This window comes from Diadema antillarum, unplaced genomic scaffold (assembly GCF_040938485.1).
Source record: "Diadema antillarum isolate AM-2024a unplaced genomic scaffold, OU_Dant_1.0 scf00000146, whole genome shotgun sequence".
NCBI lineage: Eukaryota > Metazoa > Echinodermata > Echinoidea > Diadematoida > Diadematidae > Diadema > Diadema antillarum.
The window spans coordinates 1,749,456-1,772,008 of NW_027271035.1; the positions used below are offsets into that span (position 1 = coordinate 1,749,456).

Below are 22,553 nucleotides of genomic sequence, written 5' to 3' on the forward strand. Positions count from 1 at the left end.
CATCGTACTGTAATTGATGAAAGAATGGGAGTTGCTTTATTATATGTTCATGTGTTGTAAAAATGACATTTGTTGTAAGAAACCTCTGTACTCCTGAAGTATGCCTGCTTTCTTCATTGATGTGTAAGTATTCAAAAACCTTATGTTTTGAAGATGTTTCATTTGTGCTAAATGTATGTGTAAGTTGTCAAAATTGTCTCAAAGTATGCTTTTGTATGTTGCTATTCTGCTACTATTCTGCTACTTGCGTTTGTCAGCCCAGGGTATTAGCATCAATTTATCATTCCAAAGATTTAGCAAGCACTTGTTACTTGTAAGTTGTATTTAATGAGAAGGGTGTGAGTGAAAAATATTCAACAGGAGACAATTAAAGATCAAACAATTTCACTGCAAATGTGACTTGCGCTCATACATATCTTGCATATCTGATAATGTGGAAAGAGAAGTGTGATTGTGTGGTTGGTATGTAATGTACTGTCTTGATATAACACTAAGTGAGACAACTGTACACTCTTACATTTTCTTGAATGGAAGGTGATAGAACATTTTCCTGTGTTTTTAATTTTTCTCTTTGTGATCTTCTCATGGCAATTGCAAAAAAGAAAAAGAAAAGAAAAGAGAAAACATGTACAATGTTCATAAGAAAGTGTGACTTTACAAAATAAACTGCTTTTAATAAAACATTGCTTGGAAATCTTCAGGTATTCAAAGGATTTGAGCAGGGGGCCAGAGAGCATGGCCTCGGGACCTACCACCGGGAGTCACTTAACCCTAAAGGGGCCGGGCTTTTTTGGCTATGCTCAGGCCAGGGGGGTTGGATTCCCCCCCCCCCCCCCCCCCCCCCCCGAGATCTCGGCCATCGGTGGCGCGATCGCGATGAAATTTTGCATGCGTGAGACCCGCGTCATAATCTACAAGATTGTGTCATAAGATTTTTTTGAAACAATCAATTTCTAATTTTAATTAATTAATTATGCAAATTAAGCTCAAGATCATATTTTAGCCTAATTAAAAGCATCGAGAGTCTAATTTTTGATCTGTAAATCTGTTTTAGCATATTCAGCGATTGTACATCACAAAAACTTCCAAATTTCATTTCAATTCTTATGTATTTTATTGTTTTCAGAATTTCTTATGTATTTCTCTGTTTTTCAACTTTTGTTTTTTCTTTGTTTTTTCATTGGAAATTGTCACTGACCACTTTTCTACCATAATTAGCCCAAAACTAATCAATGAAAGTGATTAATTGTAAAAATAATCGGGTTTTTGTGACTTTCATGACAGAGCACTGTTTTCCATAGGAAATGTACACAAAATCACAAAATTGTGCCCGTTTTGGGGCGACATTCCGTTACAAAAATGAGCGTGGATTCGCAAAAGTATGCGCGGAAGTCGCAAATTTGGTCTCAAAAGTTGCGCGAGACTTGAACAAACAAGTCAAGAAGCCTCGCGATGAGGCCTTCTCGCGTAACAGAATTATAGCGCGAAACATCGAGGGGGGCGGATTCCGCCCCCCCCCCCCCTTGGCCCTTTTAGGGTTAATATTGCAATACTATCGCATTGGCTTGGAACAGTGCGTGTGAGGCAAATTTTTGTTTTGACTTTTGTCAATATGTTTGTATGTTATTTTTGCAATCAAGAACATTTTCATGAAATTCGCAAAAAAATTAAACCACAGTGAAAATTTTGGTTTATACAGTACCCTATGAGCAACACGCCACTCATGAACTGAACTCAAGGTACACATATTAGATATTTGACTTCAAATGGACTTTTCATGTATGTGTTCTATTTCAGAATTACTTTGTTCAATGGTGCAGACAACGTAAGATCCATGTTCTTGACTGATTTTTTAAAAGGAGATGTCAGTAAAATCAACAAATATGAGTGAATGAAAAAGATAATATACATTTGTATTGGATTTTTTTTTTTCCAACAGTGCATCCTATTTTTTAAGGTCTTAAAAGTACTATAGAGAATACAACTGAAATTTCTGAATGCCACCATCTTATTTAAAACACACACACACACACACACATACATACATATATATATATATATATATATATATATATATATATATATATATATACATACTGTATATATATATATATATATATATATATATGTTGAGAATTCACATATTGGCTCCATGAAGAAATGAAGAAATAAACTGGTGATGCATTTTAGGCCAATAAAGAATGAGTTTATTCGACTTCAATTTTCAGCGGCCTTCGCATTCTTCAGGAGTCTTGACAATGACAGTATCAAAACAAAGCAAAACAAAAATTGAACACGTAGAGCACGCACTCGCTGTAAAGGGTGCACACCCCCAGCCTTGTCTCATAGCAACCAAGTCTGTCTATGAGTGCGCGCTCTACGTGTTCAATATTTGTTTTGCTTTGTTTTGATACCGTCATTATCTAGACTCCTGAAGAAGGCGGAGGCCGCTGAAAATTCGAGTCAAATAAACTCATTCTTTAGTTATTGGCCAAAAATGCATTACCAGTTTATTTCTTCATTTCTATGTATATATGTATGTATATATGTATATGTATATATATATGTACATATATATGTATATATGTATGTATATATATATGTATATATGTATATATATATATACATGTATATATATGTATATATATATATATATATATATATATGTATATGTATACTGTAAAACATGATATATTCGCAGCATGAAAATTTCGCGAATTGAAGCCGACGGCCTTTCTCGCAGCATGAAATTTTCGCGAAGTGCCACTGGCATCCAATGCATATTGTGTAGGCAAGAACCTTTGCCTGTATTTTAATTTCATGGATGTTGGCGCTCGCGAAATTCATGAAATTGAAATGCATGCGAACATTCCTCGTTTTACAGTACTCAGTTTGCAAAAGATTAACACAGTGTCAGTGATCACAAAACAAATGCACATATTAATCATTTGCAACATACATGCATGATGACAGTGGATTATAAAGCCAATGGCAGAATAGAGATATAAAGATGGATGGATGAGAGAGAGAGACAGATCGGAGTGAACCAATATATTACTTTGAAAGGTGTACAAGATATATATGCAAAAAAAAAAGTGATTAAAGTTTGATTCAGTAATGTATTTTAACGCCTCCAACCCTAACCAAACAAGGACACACAGATGAATTCATGCACTTACTTCTGTACTTTGAATATAATATTAATCTAGAGAAAAAAAATCAGTTTTGATCATGAGACACATACATATATATGAATATATATATATATATATATATATATATATATGAAGAGTTTGTTTGCAAAAACCGATAAGTCCATATTTGCCAAATGGAGATATTTGCGATTAAAGGTAAAAAAAAATAAGAGAATAATAATTTTTTTTTGCTTCTTTTGACCATAACTTCAAAAATGTACCTTTATATGTAGTGAACAATATATCATTTAAAAGGTATTATTTTGTACATTATGACAGAGACCGTATTTCAAAATCTTCAAAAATGGACTTATCGGTTTTTGCAAACAAACTCTTCATATATATATATATATATATATATATATATATATTATATATATATATAAATTAATTAATTAATTAATTGTGTTAAATTCTACCGTTCATGCTTATAATACGCGTAAAAGTAATCTCATTCATCAACCCTTTGCAAGAACTCAAACTGCCCAAAATTTATTTGTATATGTTTGTATTAGAGAATGGAATAATTTGCCATTGAGAATTAGGTCAGCCTCATCACTATCCAACTTTAAACGTACATGTCGCATCTATCTTGAGGGAAATTTGTAAAATAAGAATTGATCAGGGAAGCTGAATTTAAAAGTATAGTAAAATAGAAAGTATCTTTCTGCAATTTCATGTGAATTATATGTATGTGCATGAGCGTTTTTGTGACACGTGTTTGTGTGATTGAATGTGTGTGTGTGCGCGTGTGTGTGTGTGTGTGCTTGTGTTGCATCTGTCCTATGTAAATATGTTACTATTATACTTCTTGTTAATATGTTTAAAACTTTAGTATGTTTTGCTTTGTTTTATATGTTTATCCGGGACCCCTTTTTTACAAGCTCTGCTTCTTTTGGGGTCCCAAACCATTCATTATTCTTAATGCTGTATCCTTTTGTAAAATGTCAAATGTTTAATGAATTGGTTAGATAAACTTGAACTTTAAATATATACATATACATGTATATATATATACATACTTATATGTTTTGTAAATAAATTATTGTTTTTCCTCAACAAAACATATCTGGACCTCTCTATCCGTGGCTCTTTGTAAGAATTCTTAGGGGACACCTTTTTCTTGATTCTGACATTTGAAAAATGAAAAGATCTTGAAAGAAGAAAGTTGTGCTAGAGAGAGAGAAAGATAGATAGATGGAATATAAACATTAAAAAAATGAAAAGATAGAGAGAAAAGAGAAAGGTAAGGAACAGAAAGAACAAATGAGAGAAAGAAGAAGGGGAAATTCAAAGGAGTAGGTTAAAACCTATCACTCTAGTGTGTACCAGAAAACTGTATACCAGTATATGTCATGACCTATATCTGCAAGTTTACGTCAGACTTCAGTATGACTGCATATCTTCGTGGCGCCATTTGAAGTCGAAGGATGTGTGTGATGCAGGCTCAAAGTGGTGTCCGGTGGTTGAGAGAGGGAGGCAAGCTACGCGACCGCACGCAGTGTCATCATCACCTTTCTGGGCAAAACGTAATCAGCTGCTGAACGTCACGCCACTACCCGAAACCAAAGAACCAAGGAACTCCATTACACCGTACGTGTACCCGTCCGCGTGTTTTTTTTAGACGGCACAGATTGGGGAAACTAAAAATTTATCGGGGACCCTATCCCTAAACCTAACCCTAATCCTAATCCTAACCCTAACCATCAAACCCTAACCCTAACCCTAACCCTAACCCTAACCCCAACCCTAACCCTAACCCTAACCATAACCATAACCAAAAACCCTAACCCAACGTTTTTCCCATAGGTTTAACACGCGCCATGCCCCAATCTGTGCCGTCTTAAAAAAAAACGCTACCCGTCCATATATTTACCATGCATATCAAGCACACAACGCATAGTATGCTGTACGGACGTCGCCTCGGAGTTCGGTTCTCGCCAAAAAATACAAAATGAGGGAAAGTTGATTGAATACCTCTTTGTTTTTTACTAAAGTGCATCATACTTACTATGGGGGACAGACCTATCTCGTGGAAATGTGCTTGTTAGGACGCCGAAAGTGTCAACAACGGCAATACCATGTCTCTATTCAAAAATAGCGACGGATTTTTCAGGGTGAAATTCAATCGTGCCAGCCCGACGGGTCAGGGGGCTGGGAGCGGAGCGGACACCCTGGGTGCCGCGGACAGCAGTGCGTCGCAGGGGCCAAGCAGTGACTACGACTCTGTGGAGGCAATCCCTACGGCCACGTATGTCACGAGAACTTGTAGTTTTGATCCAAGTTTCGAGCAGGTTCTACCTGATCACTGGACACCTGAGGTGATAGCAGATGACAATCTTGGAAGTGGCAGAGGACCAGCTCTTGATAGGGAGAAATTTGAAACGTTCTTTGACAAGGAGGGACGGTTGGTGGACGAGCATGGCTTCAGGAAGGCTGTGTTCCGAGGTATAAAATTACTAATTTATTCTTTGGCTTTGACACTAAAAAAAGTATCATTAACCATGGCCCTACTTTAACTATTTCACAGAGTAATATTAGTATTATAATAAAGCTGTCTACTCAACATGAAATTTAGCACTTAGGACAAGTGTTTCTTTCAGATTCTATGGAAAGAGTTCCTATGAAGTCTCCAGCCACTCTTTTTAATACTATAGTTTAAAAACTCTAGGACACTATGTGAAAGTTGACATGTTGATGAGCTACAAGATGTTGTATACTCATTTCACTAGCTAGACACTGAAATATGCTTGAAATGTGTAGCAACATCTTGACGGTCGCAGTCACATTCAAACTACGGTACAGTAAATTTTACATATACACATTAGCCTCTTTTCATACAATGCATCTTCACAAAATTTTCCTCTTTATGTCAAGTCACAAGGCAGAAATCATAATTTATCAATGATGACTTTGGTCTTTGTATACAAAGGAGAGAGATACTTGGGATATAATTGTTGAAATATTATGGACTAAAGATGTATCGATCAATCTTGTCTATAGCAGCCACCCAAGGGAGACTGAAAAAAGTCCCTGTGGCTGTTATCTAGACAGGTGGCTTGTATAGACAGGGTTTGACATTCCTTTTCTCTTGGGGTGGGGGAGGGGATTCTTCAATGGCCATAAAAATACCAGTATACCACAGGTGACCACTAGATACTTTTTCTATATAGACAGGTGACCACATCTCATATCTGAAAATTTTTGTATAGAAGCTTAGTACATGTATGTATTTAAACTGTTGTTTGTTTCACTTTACTATATTTGAAAGTCATATTGACCAGGAAGTGCAGTTTTCTCTCATTTTTCTCAAAATAATCCATAGTGTCACAGAAACCACATTTACACTACCAGGGGTATATATGGTTTGGTGTTGTCTGTTATTATTATTATTGCTATTATTTCAATGTTACTGTTTCATTCAATGCAAATTACAGCTGTACAATGGTAAAAAAAAAAAAAAACGTTCTCTGAATGTCAGCCACAATTTGCTAATTTCATATCAGTGAGCATGCCATTGTTTGCTTGAAAGTTGCAGAAATTATTTAAATCTTCATGATTTTTTTTTTCATGAATGTGTAACATTGATCCTCTTATCAAATTGGCATTTTTATTCAATGATCCTACAGCTCTATATCTCAAATTGGCAAGGTTTTTCACAGGATTATCAAAATCAACCAATTTCAGTTCTTCAAGAATTGTAGATTCACTGAGGACAAGATGATACCAAATTCTCCATCAAAATTACTTCAGATTTTGACAGGTTATCCCTTGTGTACATTTGGTACTACTGTCATGCAGTTCATGGTCATACAATTTTGTATGGCCTCTATTATGTTGGTGTATTATGACTAATTTGTTAAGACTCCACGCTTACGACATCTAGATACATGTATACAGCCAACCACCAAACCTCATGTCAGCTTTGTAAACCATACCATTAATTGTCATATGGGAGATGCATGGTTACTTATCACCATTAATCACAATGTATGTGTATGAATGCAGACATGACATGAAGTGACTTTATAGCACATTGTGACTGGTCATGGATATCTGTAAGTCTCAGCCATTCATTTAATAGCATTCAGAAAGTGCAGTTTGTGTAGAGACGGGCCATGTTCTCTTATAATCTAAAATACACAGCTTTTTTAATTATTTGCAGCACTGGTTGTAGACAGCTTCATGTACAATTGTATTTGCATGTGTCAGTGTACTCTAGGAAGTAGTGTGTACCGGTAATATTCTATGTAGCTAAAGTACTGTACTTTTATTGTATTCTGTACATAGCGAAATGATTATACATCCCTAATTGCTACTTTATATTAACTACCAGCTATAATACTAAATGTGTACCAGTACATTGTATAATTTCCCTTAAAGATATCTCAGTTGTCTGATTTTAAAGTTTAAACTTCCGCTGCTCTGCCTGTTTATATTCTTTTATTCATTAAAGTTAAACACAGAGTGTCAGCTTACCCTCACATCAGGGCAAAGGAAAGAGGCAGTGACATGTGAACTTTACAGTGTATTTTAGATTTAAGGATAAGAGACAATTGATTGCATACAAATGGATTGATTACATCCATAAAAACGTCCCCCCCCCCCCCCCCCCGTGAATTTAACATTGCCTATTTTTTTTTTCCAAATTCATATTCTGTTGCCCTTTTTGCTTGGTGATGTATCATTTTGCTACCTGATGTGACTTGAAAAATGTTGGTAGAGCCTAGAGGCCTCAACCTATTTCAAAAGCTAAGTGAATGATGTGATAGACTTGTAATGTACATGTAGGTTGAATCATGAAATCTCAGCCAGAGCGATTCTCTCTCTTGTACACTGTTTGGGAATGTCTGTGGCCAACTGGTCTTTTTTTTTTTGCCATTGTTACTAAATTTTTGCATTTCAGAAAAATGATTTCAAATCTATTTGATGCATAGTAACCGATTTCGACAGTAGTGAGAGGTATAGTAATGGTCAAAGATGCCAATTATGCTGTTTGATACTACAGAGGTACAATTATAGTAATGATAATAACACTGATTTTGATGATGGATTATAATGTTGCTAATAACAACAGTGGATCCCTAAAACAGCCAGAGTGGGCTGTCACAGAAACAAATGTCATTTTTGTCAAACATGTCATTATATGATTATTATATTATTATTATTGATTATCATAATAGTGATACCAAGTGGGATTAATAGCACTTAGTATAATGGTGAGAAGAGCTCATGATATCAAAATGAAAATTGTAATATAATTTGCCAGTCATTTTTGTCGAGCCCACCGGAGGTGTGGGGAGACTAAGGGATCGCCTGTGGCGTCTGTCCATCCGTTGTCCGTCCGACCGTTGTCCGTCCGTCCGTCCGTCCGTCCGTTGTCTGTCCGTAATGCTACAAAAACTTCAATAACATTACTCTGGGCTTCAATTGCAATCAGACTTCAGGGGAAGAGGGGTCATACAAAGTTTCACATTTTAATATGAATGAAGGTCACCTCAATGTCAAAGCTCACAGGCAGGGGTCAATGAACTTTTAGAGCCCAATGTCAAGTTTTTATGGCACGTTTCTATTATGGGTCATAACTTTTGATCCATAGGTCCGTTTGTGACTAAACTTGGATGGTAGATGTCCCTTGGGGAGTGGATGGTCACCCCCAAAGGTCACAAGCAGGGGTCAACGAACTTTTAGAGCCCAGTGTTAAGTTTTTAGGGGGCGTAATAAAATTTATGGGTCATAACTTTTGATCCATACAGCTGTAGGTCCGTTTGTGACTAAACTTGGATGGTAGATGTCCCTTGGGGAGTGGACGGTCACCACAAGGTCAAAGGTCACAAGTAGGGGTCAACGAACTTTTAGAGCCCAATGTTAAGTACTTATGACGCGTTTCTATTATGGGTCCTAACTTTTGATCCATAACTCCATTTGTGACTAAACTTGGATGGTCGATGTCCCTTGGGGAGTGGATGGTCACCACAAGGTCAGTGGTCACAAGCATGGGTCAATAAACTTTTAGAGCCCAATGTTAAGTTTTTATGGCGCGTTTCTATTATGGGTCGTGTCTAACTTTTGATCCATAGGTCCGTTTGTGAAAAAACTTGGATGGTAGATGTCCCTTAGGGAGTGGATGGTCACCACAAGGTCAAAGGTCACAGGTAGTGGTCAATGAACTTTAAGGGCCCAATGTTGAGTTTTTATGGCCTGTTTCTTTTTTGCTATAAATTTTTACCCTTTTATATCTCTTTTTATCTGTTATATCTCTTTTTTTTATCTGGTATATCACATTCGCGTACAATTTCTTGTACGCGAATGGGCGAGACATATTATGGCACTTGCCTTGTTCATTCAGTGTCCTTCATTTATTGCCAATCAGTTTGTTTTCATAGCCAGTACTTACTTCAACTATTTCTTTTGACCAAATGTTGAGGGACCAGCGAGATATTTCAGCAAAATATTACAGGTGGACATCTGTTTCATTTGTTTCTTTGTTGTTGTTATTAACTGACAATAGTGACATGTGTGAGTTTTCAATGCTGATATTTCCATATTGTGTATCAGGGTGTTATTTTTATGTGTTTGAGCTGAGTCTTGGTGATGACCTAAATCACGACACCAAATTGATATTGTCCCCTCAAAGCATAAAAACTTGTTATTCTGTCAAAAGGTTTGACGTTTTGTTTCTACGCACAGAGAAAAGATACTTCAGGAAATTTAGGGCCATAGGACTACATGTAGGGAGCATTGCAACATGACAATTTGACATGCTCATATTCTTGAACTTTGACCTTTAGAGCAGAGTTCACTGTTTCCAGTCTGAAAAAGCTGAGATGCATGAGTATGCAAGCTATCAGAGTATCTGATGTGTAACAGTGAAGCCATGAAAAATCATACAGGTACATAGGGTTTAAAAATCTGTGAGTGACTAACCGCAGATACTGTAAAACACAATATTTTTGCGGCATGAAATTTTCGCGAATTGGAGCCAATGGCCTTTTCTGCGGCACAAAATTTTCGCGAGTTGCCTCTAACATTCAATGCATATAGTGTCGACAAGCACTTTCTCGTGTATTTTAATTTTGCGAATCTTGGCTCTCGCGAAATTTGTGAAATTAAAATGCATGCAAACATTCCTTGTTTTACAGTACCCTGGTACTTCATTTGTCTTATTGACAATAGAGTTAGAATAGACCATTCAGTGGTAGGTTTATTAGCATGCCAATATTTGGTCATAGATTTCTTGACAGTGTGGCAGCATATATAATTCTCAAAACATTTGTATGCTGTCTGGGCTTTTTTTTTCATGCATTTGAACATCATCAAGCAGCTCAGTCAGCAGAGGTTGGCAATTTCTGAAATTCAGCCACCAAGAATGATTAAAACACTGCCTTCTTAATTGTCGCGCTGGATAGGGCTGTTCTGTGTAAAGTGCTGCTAATGATTTGGACTCTGTCACGAGACCGTGGTAGAAAAAAAGGGGGGAGGGAGGGCTACAGAGCTGCCAAGTCTTACTGATTCTTGCAGTAGCTAGGATTTCTGAAAACATATATGTGTCCTCATGTACAGATTACAGAATATAGAACTCTTCCTAATTCATGCCTTATGCTGCAATGCATGTAATACACTACTATCTCCCTTCAAGTTTATGATTGCCCTACACTGGCAACCCTTTGGATATGTTGTTTTCTGGCACAGTGTGCCAGTGGCATTATTATACACGATGTGTGTGCCCCTCTACTGTTTGGAGTTGAGTGGCAACATCTCACAGACTAAGTGGTTATCAATGTACAGTCTTACTAGGAGTAAACCATCGACTCTGTTGGTTGCAGCAAAATTTGGGAATGTCATTCCAGACGGCTCAGGGAATAATTTTCCATCTCAAATTTGATCATCAATTTTGGCTGATGAAAATTTCAGGTGTTATATTTCAAATGATATCCTGTACACTTCTGCATGGAAGAAAACTGCTACACAAAAGTTAGTTTGTGTAGCAGTGGTGTAAAAATGCATAGGAAATTGTGATGCGATATCAGGAAAATTATTCCCCGTAGCAGTGCATTGTGGGAATATGCTGTTCACAAACCCAAAAGTAATGTATTCTCTAGACTCTAACAATATTATTGAACAGAAATGTTCATGGGAGTCTACATATTAAAAAGTCATGAAGGGCACAACTTTGTTTTATGTCCAGTTGGTGATGCATGCACATGCTTTCTACATTAGTGTAAAACCACTTGGTAAGCTAAAAGATAGCATACCACTCCCGACTAATACCAGCAAACACATACTAGTAAAATCTTGTGGAAGCTGTTGAAAAAAAAAATGTAACTTGTGTCAGATCTGAATTTGCTTCTGCTCAAGTGTTTCAAGTGGTTTATATCCTAAGTTTCCTTCCGAGAGTAGATTAATTTATAGCACTTTCCTCATGGAGTAAAAATTTCTCAAATTATGACATTGCCTGGTCATGTGATCAGTAAAAGATCATTTACACATGTCAATTTCTGATGCTTCATAATTTCAGACCTACAAAGTCGTATCAACCTGACAACAGGATATAGTAACGTGCAAAAGACAAGATATTTTTGAGCTTGTGAGGTCAAAGATCTTGTAAATGTACACAATTAGTACACACAGGGTAGCATCCCCCTCCATAATCCTCTGTGCTTTTACATTCATGTACATCGTTGGGCTATAAATTGTGCAGTGTGTTATCACTGTTGAAAAGTCTGTTATGCAAATTGTAATTTACCTGTAGTATGTTCTATAGATTGCTCTTTGCCTACAAGCTAAAATGCTTATTATGAAGTGTAAATTCATGAGATTCTCCAAACAAGAGACTTGTCTATCAAGTAACAATCCACTATTTTATACAAATCATTAAAGGACAAGTTCACCTTCATAAACATAAGGATTGAGAGAATGTAGCAATGTTAGTAGAACACATCATTGAAAGTTTGAGGAAAATCAGACAATCCGTTCAAAAGTTATGATTTTTTGAAGTTTTTGTGCAGTACCCGCTGGATGAGAAGACTACTGCAGTGTATGAATAACTTAGATGTCACATGCGTACAACAATATATATAAAGGAAAATATAAAGAGAATTTCACAAAATTCCATCTTTTGAAAAAAGTACACATTCCCCTGACTCGTTACCGATACATGTTATGGGTAATATTATTCCCCCTGCCCTTAGAAAGAGGCAAGTCAATTGCTCTTTTATTATGCGAAAAAAGTGAAAATATGTTGAATTTTCTTTTATATTTTCTTTATACTGTTGTACGCATATGACTCACAAGCTGTAGTAGTCTCCTCATCCAGCGGTTCCAACACAAAAATTAAAAAAATTCATAACTTTTGCATCGATTGTCCAATTTTCCTCAAACTTTCACTGATGTGTTCTACTAATATAGTTGCATTTTCTCAATCCTTATGTTTATGAAGGTGAACTTGTCCTTTAATAACAAAAGTTATTACTGGCATGCAGTCACAGAGCCCCCCCCCCCCCCCCCCCCCCCCCCCGACTTCCCGGTTTGTCCAACACCACTACGGCTAAACTCACATGGTCTACCATCAATTTCGTCTAATGCCCGTTTTGTCTACTTCTCACTTGGTCCGATGCCCAGGTTGGCTACTTATCGTTTCGTCTAATGACCAGATAGTCTAACTGCAGTTTTGTCTCCTTGGGACTTTTTCCTATTTTGTCCAATAAACTGTGGGTATTAGACCAAGTGGGCATAGCCCATCTGGAAGTAGACCAACTGGTAATGAGGCTAAGTGGCAATTGGACTAAATGGTCAATAGACGAACTGGTTGTAGACGGAATGGGATTAGACCATGTGGGTTGAGACTTAATGGCTATTAGACGAAGTAGGAGTAGACCAACTGTAGATCACCAACTGATGCATGTAAACTAGATGGTAACTGCATGTAGTGAAATGTATTGACTACTAGTATGTGCAGGTAATAGAAAAAGCTTGTTATGTGGTCTACACAGGATGGATAGTCCATAAATCTTAATGTTTTAATAGTTCAGTGACCTACATGTATATTAATTTCAAAGCAATGTTCAGTATTTATAAGCAGGGTGCTACAAACTATTTTTTACCACTTGCCCGATTGGGCAAGCAGATTTTCAAACTGTTTCAAAACACTTGCCCGAACATGAATTTTACTTGCCCAAAAAGAAAGTCCAAAAATATAAGGAAATTATGTGTAAAATCTCTTGTAAGTCAAGGGCTGAGTAACACACAATCATTTGAATAAACATCATACATTGATTTGCACACCTGAACACATTGGAGTAACAAACTTGGTTCGATCAAGGGTTTTCGTTGCACTGCATTTGGGTTTCTTCATATACAAGTGTTGGAAAGTTCCTAAAATGAAATTAAAGTGCGTTGCATCACTTAAATAGTCATTATCTTTGGGCTTCTATATGGTTGACTTCATGGGTTTGTTAGGCAGGGGGAAGTGAAAACAAAAAGGAGGCTTCAAAACTTTTTGCTTGCCCAGTCCGGGCAAGCATTTTTCTAATTGTTCGAAAACACTTGCCCGACTTTGATTTTTCACTTGCCCTGGGCAATCGGGCAAGTGCTTATGTAGCACCCTGAGTATATTAGTAACTGCACGAAGCTGTGTCAAACTCATGCAGGGTTCAGAGTATACCATGAAAATGCTCACTTTGCATTCTGCTTGCCACCAGTGGCATGTTTATTCACCCCCTGTTGGCCCGATTTACACACCTGGTTCCATCAAGTGTCAAAGTCCACAGACAGAAATCCTGAACTGCTGAAGGTGAAAACTACATTACATGAATGCAGTCAGCACTGTATGTCATGTGAATGTCATGAATGTGTATGTTTAAACCCTGTTCCATAATTTAGCTCCACATTTATCAGAGTGTGATGATGTCCAAGTTGACTTCCACGAATAGAGTGAAATGAGGCATATGTAATGATGATAATTATTCTTGTTATTATTGTAATCATAGCCATTAGTAACAATTTCATCCAAGTCATGATTCTGTTGAAATAGACATAATACCACAAAGAAAACCTTTGTTATTGTTATCATTTATTACATTTTGGATCAAAAATTTATCCTCTGGTGATTGGTTGAAAGAGTTTCACGTGATTATAGGTATTTTCAGCTATTTCAGAAAGTTGACACTCCATAAAGTACTATTTGCAAAATGACGTCACTTCTATGACAACATTTTGCAAATAGTATATTATTTGCAAAATGATGTCACAAAGCAATTGTGAAATTGTGCGCAGCTTTGTACCGTCACTCTGTGTGAAATGTAACAATTTCTAGCAAAACAATTGTGACGTCAGAAAGCAATTCTTGCTGCTAGTACCGTCACTCTGTGAAATGTATCAATTTCTAACAAAACAATTGTGACATCATAAAAACAATTCTGACATTACGCATTGCTTCGCACCGTAACACCTCGCGTCGCACTTGTAAATGTAACATTCTTAACAAACATCACAAAGCAGGTCCGACATCGTGCGCAGCGACATGCTTCTTAATGTAGGATCAATGTTAATAGGATCCCTTCACAACATCGGCCATCGCATCCATCATACCACTTCTCGCTTTGCATTTCCCCTTCTTTTGTTCAAATTTTTGATCCAAAATATAAAACAAATATACTTTGCCTAATTTCGAGTTTGTTATTAAAACTATAGGCCTCGGTGCCTCAGAAAGAACTATTCACTTCGGGGCTGCGCCCCTCAATGAATAGTTCTTTTGGAGTCACCTCTGCCCATAGTTTTAACAAGAAACTCTCAAGGCAAAGTATATTTGTATATTATTGAATCGGACGTGAACCTTATTTCAAGGTTGAACTCATCTGTCTCTGAAAAATACATTGGAGATTCAATGTGGCCATGATTATAACATTTACACCTATAGCTACGTTTTCACTAGAGAAAGAAACCCAGCTGAAATATTTCTTGCCATCTGTTAGTATAGATTTCCCCTTCACTGCAGTAACTGAACTTACATTGTACTTGCTGATTGACAAATTGCCCTTCATTGGCATAAATACAAGTTGATGTAAACTGAACCTGCTTGTAGTCTACTGTGCAAGAATACAGGTGTATGTCATGTATATTCATGTTGTAATTCAATTATGGTTCTCCATTTGAATTTGAACTGTTATCATAATATCGCTGCCAGGAGTTGACGGTAAAACACCTTGTGAAAGATGGGGACAGAAAGTGAGAGTAGAATACAAGTAATTGACAGCAAGATTGAATGAAGAGGACTGGTGTGATGTTGCATGCTCAGTAACTCTCCATGGTATGCCTTTATAATGCGGTTATTGAATTTGCCATAGTGAAATTGTTTGGGCGTGTATGAATTTCAGTAGCTACTTCCTAGCTGTGTTTACTATACGTAACATATTCTGGTCTGGAAGTTTGAAAACAAGGAACAAAGTGGGGCATTTGTATGTCATTTCCTGCTTTATATGCACGTAGTGATATTACTTTAAAGTCAATACATGTAGATCACACTGTGTAACATTTTTTGTCCCTCTAGTCTCTGTGTAGTCTATTGAGCATAAAAGTGGAGGAATACTTTTAAGTCTCCACCACCTCTTATTTTACTTAGAACAACTCCCAAATGATTTTGTCTCCCATATTCATGCATTAGGTGGGAAATTAAATTATTTACAGGGGCTCTGTATATATTCTCTCTAAATCAAAATGCTCCTGTCTCAGTTACTCAGTGTGAATTCAACCACTTGCATCATTGTGCTGCATTCAAGTCCCAACTCAACAAATGTTATACCTACAATACGTAGTTGTGATTATTTATTGCTACCTCTACCAATATTACTGCTTCTCCAGTCATTGACAATTAAGAACTACCGTAGTCAAGTTTCAGTGCTGTGATAGATATCCTCACTGTCATTATGTATGTGTGATAAAGCAGTGTTAGTTCTTGTATGGTACATCAATTCACTGAAAAAAAAACAAAAAAAAACAAGCAGGCACGGAGAGTTCCATGACATTTGCTCCTGCAACAATTGCTCCAATGAAATATCTGCATGCTATTGGAAGCCAAACATACTATAAATTCTACCCTCAAACATTAATGCTCAAACATAACCCTAACCCTAATTCTAATGCTCACATCAAACTAAACCTAAAACCCTATAACAACCCTAACCCTAGCCCTATAAAGTGGAATGGAAGTTGAATGAAATGGAAGAGCGCAAAGTGGAGTAAATCGAGCGACTTATTTCTCAGTAGGTTTAACTATGTCACTTTCACTTTCATCGAAAGTATGAAGACAAATACTGCATATATGCCATCTCACTTAAGCCTAATTTTTTGTCAGTCGGGATTTCCTGACACTTTCATGAGTGGTTAAATTCGCGAATGGGGAGTACAGTAATGAATGGAGAAATACATGCGTGCCCGTCACATTCATGTCGGGATCAGAGTTCATGTTTTCATGTGTCATTAAATCTACACATAGCACCAGACTAGCGAAATTCTTGAAAATAAAATTTAGTGAAATGTATGTCCTATACAGTAATGTGTCATGATTACATCACCATTTATTATCAAAAGTGAAATACAATTTTGATAGTGCAAAGGTCAACACCTGATGACATGATGTATGAGGGTGTTGCAAAAATCCCTTTCCAGTTCACAGATTGGGAGTAAGTGTAGAATAGAAATGATGCATTAAGACCTTGTGACACACTTTAATCAATGCCAAAATGATTTAGTCTGCCAATACTCGGCAGGGGTGCTTTTCATTTGGAAACCCAGCTGTGGAGAGCAGGGTTTACTGTGAGGTTAGTTACCTGCTGGGTGACTGGTTTGCTTGCATCTGTGAGCATAAAAGGTGTTGAACATTTGCTACCAGCTGGATAGAAAATAATCCACTCTGTTCACATGCACAATTTATCATGTGACCAGGTTGAGCAATGGCTCACTTCTCTCAAGTGTGAAGCAATCAGTGATTTATACTCCTTCTGAAATAGAAAGAAACCACTTGCATTCACATTTATAACTGCACATTAATGAAAATGCAAGTAGCAAGCTGTTGGCTAGGGAAGTTTTTGTTGCATCTGTTTGATGAGTCTTTGTCATTGCCTCGTGTATCGATGGGATTGCTTAATTTTTTCTTTACAGTCTGATAAAAAGACAATCACAGATTTAAATGCTGATGTCCATGACCAGAAATTGTCAAAAATTGTTCATGAAGATTATGCCTAGAAATGGGACAAAGAAAACCTGTTGGAAGCAATCAAAAAATGATTGAAAAAAATGATGATGCCTACTTCTTATTACTATCAGAAGCGAGGTGTACAGGGATTACAGCTACAGAATCTCTGAACAAGAAAGGAGATCTGAAGTTTGAGATTGGCACAGTAAATTTTATGTTTATACCAGCTTGGACTGGCATACTGAAGAGATACCACTGAAAAGAGTCCTTTGTTTTATGGGAAATATGGAATGTATTGCGTTGTAGGGAGCAGTATGATACCAGTTCAGATATAAAAATGTGCCAATGTTTTCTTTACCATGATTGAAATTACCCGGACATAATTAATAGTAACATTTCATCAGGTCACATTGATGTTGTGAAACTTGAGTGAGCACATCCCCCACAAAAAGCAAAAAAACAAACAAACAAACAAACAAACAAGCAAACAAAAATGAACCATGCAAACAGCCACATTTCCAGTAATTTACTAACGACTGCAATCTTTTTGTATGTCACCTGGCTTATGAAAGGTAATTTTTATTGCAAGAAGTGCGTATAGCAGTATTCTGACATAAGTTAGGTTCACATTGCTAATCATGAAGAGTATTAAAATTCAAAGTTGTAAACTTCAATGATTAGCGTGTACCCGTAGTTTATCCCTGTATAGATGGACTTGAAAGTTAGCGATCTTTAAAGGGAAGGTAAACCCAAAGAGCAATGTGGATTGAGTGAAAGCAGCAACATTAGTAGAACACATCAGTGAAAGTTTGAGGAAAATCGGATAATCGATGCAAAAGTTATGAATTTTTAAAGTTTTGGTGTTGGAACCGCTGGATGAGGAGACTACTAGAGGATATGACGTATGAGTGGACAACAATACAAAGAAAATATAAAGGAAATTCAACAAAAATTCACTTTTCTAAAATTATGAAAGAGCAGTGGACCAACCACTTTCAGAAAGCAGGGGGAATAATTGCTACCCTTAACTTATGTCAATATCAAGTTGATGGAATTTGTAATTTTCATGAAAAATGGATTTTTGTAGTATTTTCTTTATATTTTCTTGGTATTGTTGTCCACTCATACGTCATAACCTCTAGTAGTCTCCACATCCAGCGGTTCCAACACCAAAACTTTAAAAATTCATAACTTTTGCATCGATTGTCCGATTTTCTTCAAACTTTCACTGATGTGTTCTACTAATGTTGCTGCTTTCACTCAATCCACATTGTTCTTGGGGTTTATCTTCCCTTTAAAGATTAAAACTGCAAAATTTTTCATGGTAGCGAACTCGAAAAGTTAGCCTGACCCTTGCCTGAATCCTATTCCCCCTAAGCTTCTGGGTCAACCTCCAAATCATTGATATTATTTACATGTGCTTGCAGTAAACTACTGTATCTTCACACGTTATTGGGTTTATCACTTCCGATTCTGTGGTTTAATCATCGAGTGGGACTCTCACTCAAAAGTTAAAGGGTAAGCTCTTATCATCGATGGTTTAGAGCTATCATTGATGATTGACCTCTGTGTGAACGTACCTATCGATGCATGGGATATAACTAGTATTACTGTATATTGCCAAATATTTTGTGGGGTTTTTATTTTCGCAAATTCCATGAGTCAGATGCTATTCGTGAATTCAACAATACACGATGATATTAACTTTTGATCCCTACACGAATGCAACGTGTACACGTACATTGCTCCGTTAATGACTATACTCCATTATAATTGCAAGTATAACCACTCATAGAATTGTTGCTAAGTCACGATTCACAAAAAATTAGATTCGCTGAATAAATGACGCATACAGTACCATTTAATTTGCTCTAACTCATATTCTTTTCTCTTTGCTTGTACTTTAGGTGGAATAGAAGAGGATGTGAGGAAAGATGCCTGGAAGTTTCTCTTCGGCTACTTCCCCTGCCAGTCAACGAGGAGGTATGTTTGTTTACTGGTGCTTTGTTTTCTTCTGCTGATCTATTTTGCAATCCTTTAAAGTTACCTTGTCCTTGGGTCAATATTACAGGAAGATTCACAGTCGTTTAAATTTAAAGGCACTGTTCAGAAACAGTGTTTCCAGTGTGACAAATCTGAATGCATGTTCATATGTTACTAGAGTCTCTGATTTTGTAAAACAGTGAAGCTGATTAAAAGAAAAAGAGGGTTGAAATAGTGAAAATCTGTAAGTAATAAGATTCATCATACTCACTTGTTTTCCCATCAAAAGAAATGTTAGTATAACCAGTCAGTAAATGGTTTATTAACATTGTGATATTTGTGCATACATCTCTGTGACAGTATAATTCCCTGACTTTTGTTTGTAAAATACCAAAACAACAGCCCAAAGGATAACAGTATAATCCAGTCAGGAGTGTAGCCAAAACTTTGTAGGAAACAGGGTAGGCCCTTATGTCACTCTCTCTATCGGTTGACAGGAAGAGGAAAGTGAAAAGGGTATTGAAAGAACTGTTTATACATTGGCCGTGATTTCATAAAAGTTTGACAGCCGGCATGTTTCCTTTTACAATCAGTGAAGTTTTGGGTAACTCCTGAATGGTGTTACTGTTTTCCTTTTGGCCAATCTCTTGATATTTTATGTGAACTTTATTTGCTGACTGCATTGCATTACAGTTACAGCTATAGGTCAGCAAAGTTCAATAATTTCTGAAATTTGGTTCCATGACATTTGCTCCTGCAACAATTGCTCCCATGAAATATATGCACACTATTTAAGCCAAACATAAATTCAACCCACAAACATAACTCTGACCCGTATCCTCACATCAAGCTACACCTAAAACCCTATCACAACCGTAACCTTAATCCTAAAGTCCTTGGAGAAAATAAGACCAGGGTAATTGTCGCAGGGGCAAATGTCATGTCACCCTGACATATAAACACACTGCGATGTTAAACAGTATCTATTATTGTGTAACTTGCAGTGAATGCTGTTACCATGGCAATGAATAATTAGCTACGTACATGTAACCAATGATTTTATCCTTTATGCAAACTTATGTTACTATAAACTAAAAGGTTATTTCTGACCACACATTTTATACCCAAAGCTTCCCTGCTGATGCGAGGCACAGATATAGTGTGCAAACTTGATTCCGAACCATAATGACGTTGTATGTAACAGCTGAATTAGATCAATTATTGCCCTGTCTGAAGGGAGACGTTTTATAAACCGGCCTCTTCAAGTCCTGTCAGCTGACTTCCGTTTGCTTGACCCTTTTTCCACTGGTACATGTAGTGAGTTGTGAATGGCAGTTGTGAAGGTTTTCGTGGAAGAATGCCCAGTTGCTTTCTTTGTAATTAGAAATGTTCACTTCCTATATTAAAATGTACAGATAGTGCAGTACGGCCTCAGTGCTGTCAGTGTTCTAGAATGCTGTGCATTGGCTGGCCGATGTCAAACAACCAGAAATGTTAGCGCGCATTTGACATGTAATTTTGTGAATTTCAGGAGAGCCAAGATTTTCAAAATTAAAATGCACATGAAAGTTTGTGTCTACACTCTATACATTGAATGTTGTAGTGCCAATTTGTGAAAATTTGATGTGCCGAAAAGGCTGTCAGCTCTAATTTGTGAAAATTTCATGTCCCGAAAATATCTTGCTTTCTAGTATTAGCCACTGCACCCTTGTACAGTGCAGTTCCTATACTAAAGTTCTAGTATACTGCAGATTTTCCAGTACATGTACATGCTGGTCTTGTGCATGATTGGTTTTTCCTGCCAATGTTTTCTATTGTAGACTAGTAGTACCTCATTTTGACGAAATCTTGATTCTTATTGGTTGAAAATGGGGGCATGAATTCAACAATTTTCCCATAGAACCCATGGTGCTCCATAGTACTAAACTGCCCTCTTGGTGCATAGCATTTGGTATACATGTACAAATTCTGTGTCAAAACTCTTGGCTCCCATGCAGCTGAAAAGGTGCCCCTTGTTCGATGCGATCACAGTGTAAACATCTGTGGCAATGCAGGCAACAATCTGTTTACAATGTGTGTGAATTGGCTAGCGCAGTCGTGATGGACCAAGTAAACATTCATTGAATTTAATTAGGTATATAAAACAGCAGATATTGACTGCTTTTATTTGGGGCAATAATATCAGCATTGCCCTGAAAAGCGTTTCATATCTGTATATTATTGCCCATTACCAATGAAATGGAAAGGGTCTACAATGTACTTGTGAGATACTAACAGGTGGACACTAAATCTGCAGAGAGTGATGACTTTAAGAGTTGTATTTTCAAGAAAGATTTTCCATACAAACATGCTTTTTTTTGTCAAAACAAGTGGCGATTTGCAGGTGAAAATAGTAGTAGTAATTATAATTTAATGTTCCAACAAAGATTTTTGTACATACTGCAATATCCTTCAAAGTCCTTCAAAGTTGTTTTTCAGCATTATTGGGATCACCTGTGTGGTATGACTAATCACATTGCCACAAATACAGCTGTATTAAGTGTCTCTTTCAGTATTAAACAAAGGGGAGCCTACGTAGAAAAGAAGAAGAAAAAAAAAAAACAGATGCACTGTAGGCCGATCTATACCTCTGTGTCGGCTTTTGTATCAAGAATTACTCACTGAAACAAAGATCTCTTTGTTCTACTTATGAGTCATGTGTAATTCATACTGTATATTGACATTCTATAATGGTGAGAAGTGTTGGAGTCCAGTTTTATCCTTTGGTAACAAAGGGGGGGGGGGGTGGATGAATGATGGTGGACAAAAAAGTGGTATGTGACCAAAGGGCAGTGTCCTCTACAGCATATGTCAGAGGTGATCATCTTTGCTTTGTGGGTGTATTTCCTTGTGGCCACAAGTTAGCCTGTTGTTGGTTTCTTGGAATCCCCACACTTCTTTGGGTTCAGGGGAAAAACAACCTGATATATTTGACACTCAGGCATGTTTCAAGCATTACCTGCTCATGCAAAGTTCGGCATGTCATTGTTATTTGCTTTTTTGTTGTTTGTTGTTGTTTTTTCAGAAGGGAGCTGACTTTTAGTTCTTAAAGGGAAATTAGCCCCATGTGAGTTTAGTGCCTGCAGAAGTATAGAACTGTATTGAACACATCACATGAATTTGAAGAAAATTGACCATCTCTTCAA

The 22,553-nt window shown here is 36.9% G+C and overlaps 1 protein-coding gene across 1 annotated transcript in view; it reads left to right on the top strand.

The window, feature by feature from the left end:
* Nucleotides 1-5,125: 5,125 nt before the first annotated feature.
* The window catches only part of LOC139721598 (TBC1 domain family member 15-like), a 29,398-nt gene continuing 11,970 nt past the window's right edge, over nt 5,126-22,553 (top strand). Inside the window, exons 1-2 of the mRNA XM_071632929.1 lie at nt 5,126-5,642; nt 19,293-19,368. Of these exons, the coding sequence (XP_071489030.1) occupies nt 5,276-5,642; nt 19,293-19,368 (443 nt within the window). The 5' untranslated portion in view covers nt 5,126-5,275. The remainder of the gene's footprint in view (nt 5,643-19,292; nt 19,369-22,553) is intronic.